The following is a 14674-nucleotide window of genomic DNA, read 5'->3' on the forward strand; positions in this document are numbered from 1 at the left end:
TTTCAGTGATTCTCCTGCCTCACCCTCCCAAGTAGCTGGGACTACAGGCACGTGCCACCAAGCCCTAATTTTGCATTTTTAGTAACAACAGGGTTTCATCACATTGGCCAGGTTGGCCTTGAACTCCTGACCTCAGGAGATCACCCGCCTAGGCCTCCTAAAGTGCTGGGATTACAGTCATGAGCTACTGCACTTGGCCCCCTCACCTTTTTAATGACAAGTGGAAGTATTCACACACATTCATACACACACACCCTCCTCCCTTTAAAGATAAGAGAAATCAGGCTTAAGGAGGCTAAATAACCTGCCTTTGTTACACAGCATATAAAGAGAAGAGTTAGAACTAAAACCCAGTTCTGCTGTGCTCCAAAGTCAGTACTCTTTCCACTACACTAAGCTGCCAGATGGCACTGACTGGAAAACTCCAGGCACTGCCCCCAGAAATATCTGTCTGTTCCTCATGGGACACATTCCTCTACCACGATCTTCCACTGGGTGCCCTAATATGGAGATTACAAATAACAAGAATAGCATCAACTGATTGTCCTCCTTTGATGACTAGTAACGAACCTGAAAATATACATTCTTTTCCTTGGGCCCTACATCAAAGTCCACTTCTGGAATGGGCACCATTTGACAAGCTGTATGTGTGGTGACACAATCCAATAAAAATAAAATGAACAAAACAACTTTATTTTTCACTACTTGCATCCCGTATTTGAATTGTGAATACTCTAGTTACATTTCACAAATAGCCTGTCTAGAAACTCATTTTGTGATGAAATATTCCCCTGTGTGACTTGTATTTGAAACCATCTGGCTTGCTTTCAACACCCTGGGTTAAAGAACGAGGGTGATAGGTTTGTGAGGAACTCTAAAGGGTCTCTTAACTTTCTTGTTGCCACTTTTTCCCACAATAGATGACCCACATTGTCAGGTATTCTTTTTCAAGAATTAAAATATCTGTCCCAGGAGCCATCTAAACCTTAACAAGAGGGGGGAAAAACCACTTCTATTTTGTAATATCAGGTAATATGGAAAATGCACTTATGTCAAATAACAAAATAGGACATAAAGTTGTATGAAGAGTATGATGTCAACCACATTTTATGCTGGAAGGTCAGTCCAAAGGATGTAACTTAAAATGTTAACAGTAGTTATTTTTGTTTTATGGGATGCATGATTACTCTGTCTTTTCTGTTTTCAGCAATAAGCACATATAGCTTTTAAGAAGTTAAATAACTGTAAAAAAAGATAACATTCTCCAGAAAGAGTCCTAAATATTATTCAGTGTTTCATTCCTACCAAAAATCATTTTATGAGGATATGACATTAACTGATAAAAATCATTATATAAGGATATAGCATTAACTAATACCAGACACAAGGGTTGTCCAAGAAAACAAAGTTATACACTAATCTTGCTGATAAATATAGATACAAAAACCATTCCTTAACCTAACACATCCAATCCACCAGGTTGTAGAAAATAATACCATTATGATCAAGTAAGGTTTATTCTAGAAATGAAGATTTTTTTTTTTTTTTGAGACGGAGTTTCGCTCATTACCCAGGCTGGAGTGCAATGGCGCGATCTCGGCTCACCGCAACCTCCGCCTCCTGGGTTCAGGCAATTCTCCTGCCTCAGCCTCCTGAGTAGCTGGGATTACAGGCACGCACCACTGTGCCCAGCTAATTTTTTGTATTTTTAGTAGAGACGGGGTTTCACCATGTTGACCAGGATGGTCTCGATCTCTTGACCTCGTGATCCACCCGCCTCGGCCTCCCAAAGTGCTGGGATTACAGGCTTGAGCCACCGCGCCCGGCCTAGAAATGAAGATTTTAAAATCTGTCAATTAAATCTACTACAGTATAAATTATAAGAGGAAAAAATATGTATAATCATTGAATACAGAAAAAGTATATGATAAAATTCAACATGCAAATTTAGAATTAAAAAATACTTCCTAGAAAATAATACATAAAGTGGAACTAATAAAGTATCCTTTTTTTTTTTTTTCTGAGACAAGGTCTGGCTCTTTTGCCCAGGCTGGAGTGCAGTGGTGCAATCTTGGCCCACTGCAACCTCCACTTCACAGGCTCAAGACATCCTCCCAATTCAGCCTCCTGACTAGCTGGGACTACAGGCGCATGCTACCATGCCTGGTTATTTTTTGTAGAGACAGAGTTTCACCATATTGCCCAGGCTGGTCTCAAACTTGTGAGTGCAAGTGATCCACCCATCTTAGCCTCCCAAAGTGCAGAGACTATAGGCATAAGTCACCATGCCCAGCCAGAAAAAATCTTTAGTAAAAACTTAAACATCACTTAAATGTAATCTAGAAGCAATCAGGAACAAGATAAGGACATTTACTATCACTGAATTTTACAATGACAGATCTAGCCAATTAGACAGAAAACGAAGTAAGTCCTAAAGGATTTATGAGAAACTTACTTGCAGGTTATATGCTGTCTCCATAGAAAATCCAGGCAGAGATGGAGAAAGTATTAGTAATAAAAGAGCCTAACAACCTGGGTTACATTCAAGATTCAATATCAGTATATAAACTGTTTATTCCTTTTAAAGTTGTATTAATTTTGTCCAAGTTAGTAACATTTGTTTAATGAAATATTATTACATTGTTAGAACTGAAGAACAAGAAATGAATTAATACTGTTACCTGCATGTTTTCTCTCTCTCTGTTTATATATACTTTAAGCTCTGGGATACATGAGCAGAATGTGCAGGATTGTTACATAGGTATACATGTGCCATGGTGGTTTGCTGCACCCATCAACCAATCATCTACATTAGGTTATTTCTCCTAATGCTATCTCCTTGCCTCTTACCCTGGATAGACCCCAGTGTGTGATGTTTTCATATGTTCTCATTGTTTAACTCCCATTTATGAGTGAGAGCATGTGGTGTTTAGTTTTCTGTTCCTGTGTTAGTTTGCTAAGAATGATAGTTTCCAGCTTCATCCATGTATGAACTCATTCTTTTTATGGCTGCATAGTATTCCATGGTGTATATGTGCCATATTTTCTTTATCCAGTCTAATACCGATAGGCATTTGGGTCAGTTCCAGATTTTTGCTCTTGTGAATAGTGCTGCAATAAACATATGTGTGCATGTATATAGCCAAGGGATGTCTTTTTTTTTTTTGAGATGGAGTCTTGCTCTGTCACCCACGCTACAGTGCAATAATGGTGTGATTTCAGCTCACCTCAATCTGTGCCTCTCGGGTTCAAGCAATTCTCCTGCCTCAGCCTTCAGAGTAGCTGGGATTACAGGTGCACACCACCACGCCCAGCTAATTTTTGTATTTTTAGTGGAACGGGGTTTTACCATGTTGACCAGGTTGATCTTGAACTCCTGACCTCAAGTGATCCTCCTGCCTCGGCCTGCCAAAGTGCAGGGACTATAGGCAGGAGCCATTACACCCAGCCTCCCTCTCTCTTTTTAATGTATATGTACCTTGGCCCAGACAAATGTATTGAGAACAATAATTATGACTGTTGCATACTTACAGACAATTGCAAAATATTGTTCTGGGACAAATTAGCTATATACTTTTCAAGGGCCTCTTGGGTATAAAATGGGATAAGTAGAAACATTCTGTAATGGTGGTGATGATGATGATACAGGTGAAGTGGACGGGGGATGGGGGAGGAGGAGGAGGAGGGGATGTGGTATGTCATGGATATCTGTGTTTCACCAAAATCCGTATGTTGAGTCCTAAACCCCTGTGGCATGATGTTTGGAAATGCGACCTTTGGAAGGTACTTATGGTTAGATAACATCATGAGCGTGGGCCTCTTGTGGTGGGAAAGGAGAGAAAGAAAGAGTTTTCTCTCTTTCTACCATGTGAGGACATGGTGAGAAAATGACCATCTACAAGCCAGGAAGAGAACCCTCACCAGGAACCAATTGGCTGGCACTTTGATCTTAGACTTTCTAGCCTCCAGTTCTGTGAAAAACATGTTTCTGTTGCTTAAGCTGCCAAGTCTATGGTATTTTCATATGGCAGCTCAAGCTGATTAAGACAAGATGAATGATGAAGGAAGAGAAAAGAGGGGAGAGAGGGAAAAGGAGAAAGATGACAGGGAAGGAAGGGGAAGAGAAGCAGAAAAGGAAAAGGGAGGAAAAAGAGGAGGAAGATCACAGCTAATCTTTGTTGAGCATTTAATGTATGCCAAGTAATATATTAAGTATTTTATTTGCCTTATTTTCATTAATCTTTATAGTGAGCCTTTGAAGTCTGTAATATTATATACCCATTTTATACCAGAGGAAAATGAGGCTCAGGTTAAATAACTTTCAAAGGTCCCATAGTGAGAAAGTGGGTATAGCCAGAATTTGAATACATCTCTGTCTACCCAAATTCCATGGTACTCGCCACTCCGTGGAGGACACTCATCACATATGTATTATGCTGATTTCAGAGTTTTTTAGGACATGAGGATGAGGAGGTTCTAAAAGGGTCATCTTCATGCTGTTATCCCAAATCCCCAACTAAGCCAATGTCCTAAAACCTGAATCCTCTCTGCAGAATGCTTCTGGTTTTGCATGTTAAAATTAAGAATGAAAAAATATGCACTAAGATAACATTTCTAATGCATTAAGCATTCAAGAGTGCAGGTTTAGTGGAAAGGTTAAATTTGAGGCGAAAATATAACTTGTCAGTTTCCACTGAAAAAGCATTTGAATTCTAGTACATCCTGGGCTCTGCGATCTCTTTTTTTTTTTTTCCCCATGTAGCAGACTACCAAGACATGTTCTTTCATCCGCTTACTTCCTTTTATTCTTAGACCATGATGCATAGAAAACAAAGTTTATATTAATTTTTAGTGAATAAAATAGACTGTCTCCAAAATATTTGTGTTTCAAATAAACATCAAAAGCAAAATTTATAGTCCTTCCTGGGCATTCGGCCGTCCAAGAGCTGCATATATATTACAGTTATGTCCCCTACTTCATATAGAGTGTCAGACAAATGCCATCACAAAACATAACTGGGCAGGCACAGCGATGTCTCAAACAAATCACTGCCTATACAAAAAAGTCAAGGACATCCAGGTTTGCAAGCCCACATTGACAGATTTCAAGACCTGAAAGAGAGTTCTGTCAATCCCCTCCCATGCAGCTGAGAAAACAAGGGAGAGCGAGCAGAAACCACAGGGAGAAAATACACACACACAGAGAAAGAAGTTGCTCATATTTAATTGACAGGGGTTGAAACTTACTGAGAAACATGGTCCTGAAACCATGGGACTAAATTCTCCAGAAAACACGAAAAGTGACAGAATTACTTTATTATCACACTATGCCTGCAAATCTTCATTGCCAGATATCTCTGGCTCCTCTCTGTCAAGTACTTTCTAAGTGCTGAGACTTAAAATGTGAACAAAACATATAGTTCCAAAGGAGTTTACGCAGGATGTTTTTAATAAAATGAAACATTAACCAAGTGCTAATGAAAAAAACAAAAACATTTATGCCAATTTTGGGAGTAAGAAAAGGCTCCCCCAGGAGGCTTTCCTAAACTCAAACCTTGTAAATAAGCAGAAGTCAGTTAAAAAAAAAAAAAAAAAGATCAACAAAAAAGGACTTCAGGCTGGATTAAGACTCCAGTGATTCTTAAAGTAGGGTCTCTGGACCAGCAAGACTGGCATCACCTGGGAACCTATTTTAAATGCAAAGTCTTGAGTCCCACCCCAGACTTACTGAATCAGAAACTTTGGGATGACATTAGCAATGACTGCTTTAACAAGCCCTCCCAGTGATTCTGGTCCTGTCAGAGTCTGACAACCACTGGTACAGGCAAAGATGCACTACAGAACATCTGGAGGATAAACAGGGATGGGGAAGGGGGGTGGTTAGGCAGAGATGTTGCTGGAGGGATGGATAGAAGGCATATGCAAAAGAACTTTGTATATTATGAGAAACGTTTTGGATTTTATCTGGAGAATAATGAAGTATCATTCCATTATTATATTATGAATACAAAACACACAAAATAAATATTTAAAAACATATGCGATCATAAAGATACTTCTTTTTATCATTCCAGAGATTTAAAAACTCATTCCTGTGCAGAAAACTAGCCATTAGAAAAAGGTCAAATTCAGCCCTACCTTTCTTTCTGGAGTCTTTCTTGGCGCTGGTTTTCACAGCTACTTGAAGTTCTGTCTCAGTTGACATCCTACTTAATCCTTAGTCCACTTCACACAGATCCCGGGCCTCGGCCAGGCTCATTGAGGACTCTTCTCCAAGAGAAAGACTCCTCCCTTCAGAAACGACACTCTGAGCTGCACATTTCACTCACTCTTTTTGAGTGCTGCAAATCAAGGCAAGAGAACATTCAGAATCATCACTGTTATGAAGTTAAACAGAAGTTTTAAAAAAGTGAATTGGCAAACATACAAACAAAATCTTGGTCTTCATGCAAAAACTGATCCCGTGAATTCATGATGGCATTGACAGGGCTTATACAGCAAAGGGAATGACAGGCTTAGCGGCAAAACTGCTTCTCAAACTAGGTAACTCAAAATAGATCTTTAAAAGTCTAGATTTGGCCGGGTGTGGCAGCTCACGCCTGTAATCTCAGCACTTTGGGAGGCCAAGGCGGGCAGATTGCCTGAGCTCAGGAGCTTGCGACTACCCTGGGCAACACGGTGAAATCCCGTCTCTACCAAAATACAAGAAAATTAGCTGAGCATGGTGGCGGGCGCCTGTAATCCCAGATACTCGGGAGGCTGAGGCAGGAGAACTGCTTGAACCAGGAGGCGGAGACTGCAGTGAGTCGAGGATCATGCCACTGCACTCCAGCCTGGAAGACAGAGCGAGACTCCATCTCAAAGAAAAAAAACAAGTCTAGATTTATAAGAGGGACAAAACCCAACTCTGTTTTCTACATTTCTTATTTTCAAGTACCAGATGCTAACCAGAAAATATAGCAAAGGTTATGTCCTGATCAGCCCCATGGAGACATTTCCAACAAGAGAGCACCCATCCATCAGCCAAGCTTGATCAGCGCCTTGGCAGCAAAAGCAGATCATATGGAAGTGACCTGTGGTCTGTCCCTCACTGGCAGGCATCAGAGGGGACATGGAGTTGACATACAATTGGGCTCCAAGGGTAAGGTAACAAATGGGCCTGAGAAACTTTCCAGCAAGCCAATTTTTATGTCAGCTTTTTCTCCAGCTATAAAAGCAGACAAGCATTTAATGTGCAGAGAAAAAGAAAAGAAACAGGCAGATACAGATTTCATTCATTCATTCTCTAATAAATATGCATTGAATAATACCAGGTTCTATTAAATTCAGACACCATGCTAGGAAGAGAATAATGATAATATTGAAAATACAACCACTTCACTTACAGGTAGTATTTACTATATACTGTGCCCTTAGCTGCTGCTTTACATATAATATCTCACTCAATCTCATTTAAAGTAAACTAATGTACAATATTCTCTTTGACAATAGTCCTTTCCTGTGACTATCTGATAGTTATATCTAAGAGTTCTATTAAAAGTAAACATTTCACCAATTTCCACTTTTGAAAAATATTTTTAAAAAGCTACTAGAAATGGATCTTCGAATTGTGCAGCCAATTCTTAGTTCATTCCACAGATCTAGAACAGTTTAATCGAAAACGACTGACCTCGAATGCCAGTTTCAGTTCAAAAAGAATAATGACCCAAACCTCTTAATCATGACAATCTAGTTAATCTTAACAGAAAGTCTAATACAAAAGCCACATAAAATTGTAGTAAGGCTTAAATATGAGGAAATTATCACCTTAATCCAAAGATACCTGTTTTATTTATATATAAGCTAACTATTTTTTTAAAAAGGAAATGGCCCAAATAAAAGTACTTTATCTAGTGAACCTAAGGCTATAACTAAAAAAAACAGAAAGTTATCTTTGTAAAACAGAGTCCATGAAACTGTACATAGAAAATGAGAATTTATCCTACAACTTTTGTACCATCAATCTATACCTTGCCACCAGTCCCCACACCCTTTCCAGCCCCTCGTCTTCAAGACAACATTCAATGGGAGATTGCAGAATCACAAAACCTGGTCATGTATAAACATAATTAAATTTATTAATAATATTTACCATTTTATTGCAGCAAATATTTACTAAGAATCTACCATGGGCCAGGTACAAATACTAGCTCATTCACGTTAATAGACATTTGCCATGTAACCATGCTGGCCAAAAGCACGTAGTCAAAGGCTGATTCCTGTCCTCAAAGAAGCTCAGTCTAACAGAGGTATCACTCACGTAAGGGACTGCGATACACATATGTCACCAAAACTAAAACAGGCATAAATACCAGGCATCCTGGAGCAGAAAGGTACAAGAATTCATCTTTGCTTGGAAAAGTCAATAAAGCTTCAAAGAGTTTAAGCCCTACTCTGTGAAATCTTGAAGATTTATGTTTCTGTCAAAAGGATAAGGGAAAGGACCACCAGCTTCTCAATAAATATATGTAGAATGGATGAATGAATGAATGAATGGTTGTTTCAGGCAGAAAGATCAGCATGTGTAAAAGAAAGGAGGGGTGAAATCAACCAAACCAGTAAAAGGAGGCACAAAGTCTACCAGGGAGGTGATACACTTTCCCATCTTCTCAGTTTTTCCTTGTGCTGCTATCTTTCTATGGAATCTCTTGTCTCAAGTCTGCCTTGACATTCTATTGACTCCTCAAGGTTCAGTTCAAAGAGATATCACAGGAGGAAAGATGTTCTGACCTCTCTAGTAAAACAGACTCTCTCTCAACTTATTTTATGATTTGATTTTTGGATAACTTCAGTTTCAGCCACTTATAAGCCACATGATCTGAAGAAGTTACTCAACCTGTCTTTGCCTCAGTTACTTCACCTGTACAATGGAGATAATAGTGCCCACTGGGCAAGCTGCTGTGGCAATTAAGTGTCATCACACACCTATTGTGATTGGAAGAGCATCTGGCATGCTTCCTGGTAAGCACTTAATAAATATTGGGCACATAGATTTCTGTGCCACTTGCTCAACACCACATGGCTTTCGTGGTATGTGAAAGTCTGTATCATCTCCCCTTTACAAAAGAGGACACTGATACAAGTTAATTTTGCTTTCTGAGGATGAATTGTAGCACATGGTAGTATGTTGGTCTTGGACACAGTAGGTGCCTAATCTGTAAATTCAGGAAGGAGCTTAAATATATAGATTTTACACATTTTCAAGAATTTTTTAAAGGCAGTGTATAAAACTGGATTGAATTTGAGTCATTTTCTTTTCTTCAACTTTACAAATCACAATACAGCATATCTCCCTCTTCCTATCTTCAAAGACGCTTGTTCAACAAAATATGATTATGTTCAAGTATTACAAGCATTACTTGTGAATTTCTGAAGTACATTCCTGTATCAATAATGAAAGGAAACCACCATCCTATTCTGAATAAAAACTTAAATAAGGAAGCTACAGTACTGAGAGAATGTACCACACTGTGGACCCTAGCATCCCCTTTAATTTTCCAAAAGGCAGAGGTTGAGCAAATGCTGTGAAGTAACTCCAAATTATTTAGGAAATTCGCTTCTTTGTAATTAAGGAGATTAAAGTCCTCCGGGGCCAGAAACCATGTGACAACTCAAATCATATTCCCCAGTAAAAGCTGTGAAACCCTATCAGTTAAATTCAGGCTTGCCTAGAATTTTGAAATGCTTCAATAATATTTCTTTGTTTCACACAATCTGCAGTAATTTAATATTCCTGAAGTGTGTCAGGTTTTTTATAATGAGCTCTTCAAATCTAAATGTGAATTATGTAACATTCCACTACAGACATTCTGTCTAGTGAACTGCTTCTAAAATGTAAAATTTCATGTTTAGTGATGGGGTGGGGGCCAAAAACACCAAACCACAAAGCAGAGAAAACAGATATGTCTTTTTTTAAAACAAAGCATGAAGGGTTCAGCAGCTACAACAGAACAAACACACACTAAACACATACTATAACACACATTTGTGTTCTTTCTTTCCCCTTTTTCTCATACAATCCTACAATAAAACTGCTATTGTTTATTGAGGGCGCGCTATTTGCCAAGTACTATGCTATAAGTTTTTCTGGCATTATTTGATACAATTCATTCAACTACTTGAAGAGTCCAATATTATTATCTACATTAAACAAATGAAGAAACTGAGGCACAAGCCAGCTTAGGAGCCTGTGCAAAGCCACATAGCTAGTAAATAGCACAGCACAGGGCAAGTTACGAACCACTCATCTCTCCAACTTCACTCAAAGCCCTCCCAGATTTCCATCAGTGAATGAATGGAAAAACAAAATATTTGTACGATGAAATATTATTCAATTGTAAAAAGGAAATGCAGTACTGATACATACTATAATGTGGATGAACCTTGAAAACAGCAAGCAAAGTTAGGCAAAATATGTTGCATATTGTATGGTTTCATTTATGTGGAATATCCAAAATAGATAAGTCCTTGGAGATGAAATACTGATCAGTGGTTGCCAGGGGCTAGGGGAGGGGCATAAGGCTGAAGAACTACTTAATAGGTATGGGGTCTTCCTTGGGAGTGATGAAAATGTTTTGGAACTAGACAGCAGTGAGGGCTGCACAACATCATGACTAAATATCACTTTAAAATGGTTAATTTTATGTCAACACGGCACAAAGGTTTTTAACAGTACACATAAGAAGTCTCAGTTTCCTTAGCAGTAAAATGGGAACGCCACCACCAAGTATATGAGATTTGGAAGATAAATGAGATTTGGGCACTAAAAAATCTAGCTCAATCTATAGCATGCTATCTTTTATCTTCACAAAAACAGACCAGATAACATGGAAATTGTTTTTCACAGGGAGGAACTGGGTGGTGATGGGGATATGGCAGAGGGTGATACTTCCCAGAGTATAGCTTTTTGCATAATTTCCACATTTGGAAGCATATTAATGTTCTACATATCTGAGAACAATTAAATTAATAGGGATGGTAAGGGGGAATCTAAAACTAAAAGCAGACTGAAGCTAATCATTTCGATCGTAAGTTAAATGGACATCCTAAGCACACTTGCCGAAGAGGCAGAGGAGAAAAAACTTTATTAAATAACTTATAAACACAGAGCTGGATGGCTCACACTCATTCTTGGGCATAGTTGAAGCAAAAGCAGCAGCAAACAAATTCCAAAGTCTTTTTAGTAGGCTTGTTTTCTGTGGTGTTATGAGCAAAGCAATTCTGAAACTATTTTCAATGTTCTATAGAATGGACCAAAGTAGTAAATGCACAGATGTTGCTGGGAGCCAAGGTTCTCCTATGGGAAAAGAGACGTTAAAATATGGAAGGGAAAGCAGGAAAGAATGCTAAAGTGATAGATTGAAGATTGTAGGTTTCAAAGTAAACTCAGGATTTATAAAATATATATGCATCTGTATGTAGATGTATAGGTATGAATGTATGTACGTGTTGATGTGCAACTATTTCCTATCTCTGTCCACTAAAAGGGCCTAGAAGCAAAGACCCAAGCAACAGTGAGACATCTAATACTTAGATTTTGGTTTCTGTTATCATTTTCCTGCAAAAGAAACCAAGGCTTATTAGGAAAAATGAAGTATTTCAGAGCTGGCGCATGGCAGGTACACAATGAGCCTGAAATATCTTGTTATTCCAGAAATTAAGTGCTCAAAACAAAAAATGATGAGGGAATTTTATAAAGGAGACAGAAGCCATCATGAAGAATTCTTACCAGCCTAATCAGGAACGATTTAAACACCAATATAATCAAGGATGGTAATAAATAATAAACCATTGAAAAAATAGGAATCCACAAATCTATACCGATGACAGACAGACAAACAAATGGGATAAGAATGGAAGGCTGTCTTGCTTATAGCAGAACACGTGCTGACTCGTAAATACCAAGGGAGAACTGGAGTTATAAAATCAACATTTTACAGCCATAAGTAAAGACAGGTCAGGCAAGAATCACCAACAGATGCTAAGTCCAGGGAAAAATTTTTGATAAGAAGCAGAGTGCAGGTCTTAAATGGTCTTCGCATTTATTGTTTATCAGTTCCAAGAGAAACTTTGTAATTACATAGTGGAGAAATTGGACAAAATCTTGTTAAGAAAATTAACATCAACAAACAGGGGCAGATGGAGAGCATGTGATACCCTGAGCAGAACACAACATCACTATGCAGTACTGTGGAGTATTCTGGCCAGGAATCTAATCAGATTAGGCATTTAAAAAATGGGAAGGGGAGAGCTGTATTCATTGAAAATGTAATAAAAGACAAAGAGAAGCTTTGGAAATATTTTAGATTAAAAGAAATTAAGCAGCAAAAACAATTAAATGTCATATCTATATAGGATATTGTACTGGAGAGAAAAAGAATGTTAGCCCTCCAAAATTATTGAGCCAACTGATAAATCTGAATCTGAATGGCAAATTAGGTAAACGTATTGTATCAATGGTAAATTTATTTAAGTTGAAAACTTTCCTGTGGTTATATGAAATAGTATACCTGTTTTTAGGAAACATACTAAATGTTCAGGAATAAAGGGCCAAGATATGTACACTTTACATTCAGATGATTCAGAAAAAAATTCATGTATGTGTATGCATATGTGTGTGAATATACACAGAGAGAAAACGCACAAATGATAAATCAAGTAAGATAAAATATCAGCAATGGGTAAATCTAAGTAAAGGGCATCAGGTGTTCTTTGCATATCCTTATTCCTATACTTTTTCCTGTAATCATAAGATTATTTCCAAATTAAGAAAAAGAAAAAAAAAAAGGCCTAGCTCAAACTCTAGCACAAGGAAGTATGCGACTAAGTAAACTCTGGCCTCACTTTTCTCCTAAGTTCAAACCCACTCCAGCTCCCTAGATGGCATGCTTTCTAATTCCCAAGGCTAGCTGAGTTTAAAATTAGTTTATGGCTACCAGTTCTGATTACAGATTCCACCTCCACCTTGTATCTCTCCAGACCATGCAACTTGGCAGAAGATGGACCAAGGCTGGATGGAACAGGGTTCTTTCTTCCTGAGCTCTAAACTTCCTCACTAGGCTGTTTTCTATGCCAACACAGACTTTTCATGCTCCTGCCTACTGGACCACTGTAGGTTCCTTTAATTACTCAGCCTGAGAAGGCCTTTTGTAGATTATCTCCTTCTCCATCCCTAGGACTATGTCATCAACCTGTCAATTTTCTTTTTTTTTTTTTTTTTTTTTTGTACATCAAAGACAATTTGGAAAAGGCCTAAAATTTCCCCATGCTGCATATTTGATCTTTTCAGGATCAAGACAACAGGAAAAGGTAAAGCTTTTCCGGAACCCAGTGGCAGCAGTTCCAAAAAGCTGCTTTGGTTGTGAGAGTTACAAGTGCTATAGAAACTTTTGGCAGAATATCGAGAGATACTGTATCTTTCTGCTACTAAAGGACCACAATCATTGCAGAAGATGTACATCCATCATCTACTTTGTCCAAACCTTTTAAGAAAAATAATACACTGATAGGACATATTCCTAGCTTTAAAACTTTGAAGCCCACAAAACTGATAGATTTACAACCTTAGCGTGGACCCAATCAAAGCTCTCTTGCCAAAACTGTAACAAGAAAGGGGAGAAAACAAATCACAAATATGGGAGACATATCTGAGCCTAACAGCTCATCTTCATCATGTGGCATTGTTATATTTACCACACATTATGAAAAAAAATAGAATTTTAGGCAGTTTATAGAGATAAATTTATAGAGATAAACTAAATAAATGAGAAAACTGGAGCAAAGAGACACAAAGAATTAGAAATGAAGATGAAGGCAAAAGCAAGAATAAGACACCAAAAACATTGATACAGTTGTAGAAGATAGGCTATATATTTGGCTATGAGATTCCTAGAAGCCAAAGCAAAGAGAGAAATATGCTCAGTTACAAAGTCACAAAGTCTATACAACATTTCCCCCTTTGAACCAGAAGTAGAGAAAGAAAACTATCAGCTTTCTGAAATCGACACTGGTACCACAAATGTTAACATAAGCAATGTCTCCATAAAATTCTAAAAGAGAATGTTCCACATCTCTTACTGTATGCTGAGATCATAAAACTAACACTGAGAGCATAATACAATAATTTTAAATAGGGTCCAAACAAGTGGCGCAAATCCATTTAAGTTGTTTATGAACAAGGCAGATATTCTTTTTAGTAATTAAATTGAAAGATAAATAAGTGGGATCTTGCTATACAGTATCTAATGGTCTAACTTTCCTAGGGTAAAATCTAGAATTAAACAAACTAATGTTTTTTTATCAGTTTACTCATCTGTAAAATGGAACAATAATAGAATAATCTCATAAATTTATGTGAAAAGTATTTTTGGAAAAATAAAATGCTATGTTCCAGAAGGTAGCACTCTTGTTATTCAGACAGCAGTTAATCTTTGGCAAGGCAAACAAGGAGGGAACACAATGTGTTTCTGTAATCAAACTCGAAGCTAACAAAAGCCAGAACCAGGTTTTAGCAATATTAAAGGAATTTATTTGACAGGAACATGGCATACTTAGGAACATTCCATTTAACTAATGGATCACATAGTTTCATTAAGTATTTATAGCACCATGAAAATTCATTACATAAACTCTTAGG

General features: G+C 37.9%; 1 protein-coding gene across 7 annotated transcripts in view; it reads right to left on the reverse strand.

The window, feature by feature from the left end:
* DAB1 (DAB adaptor protein 1) overlaps window positions 1-14674 on the reverse strand; it is a 1258287-nt gene that overhangs the window by 291997 nt on the left and 951616 nt on the right. For all 7 annotated transcript variants that reach the window (XM_012442604.2, XM_064372403.1, XM_064372402.1 and 4 more), the window contains one exon: window positions 6139-6341. In XM_012442604.2, the coding sequence (XP_012298027.1) occupies window positions 6139-6205 (67 nt within the window). In that variant the 5' untranslated portion in view covers window positions 6206-6341. The remainder of the gene's footprint in view (window positions 1-6138; window positions 6342-14674) is intronic.

Source organism: Aotus nancymaae, unplaced genomic scaffold (assembly GCF_030222135.1).
Source record: "Aotus nancymaae isolate 86718 unplaced genomic scaffold, 86718_ANA_hifiasm-v0.15.2.pri h1tg000007l, whole genome shotgun sequence".
NCBI classification, from domain to species: Eukaryota; Metazoa; Chordata; class Mammalia; order Primates; family Aotidae; genus Aotus; species Aotus nancymaae.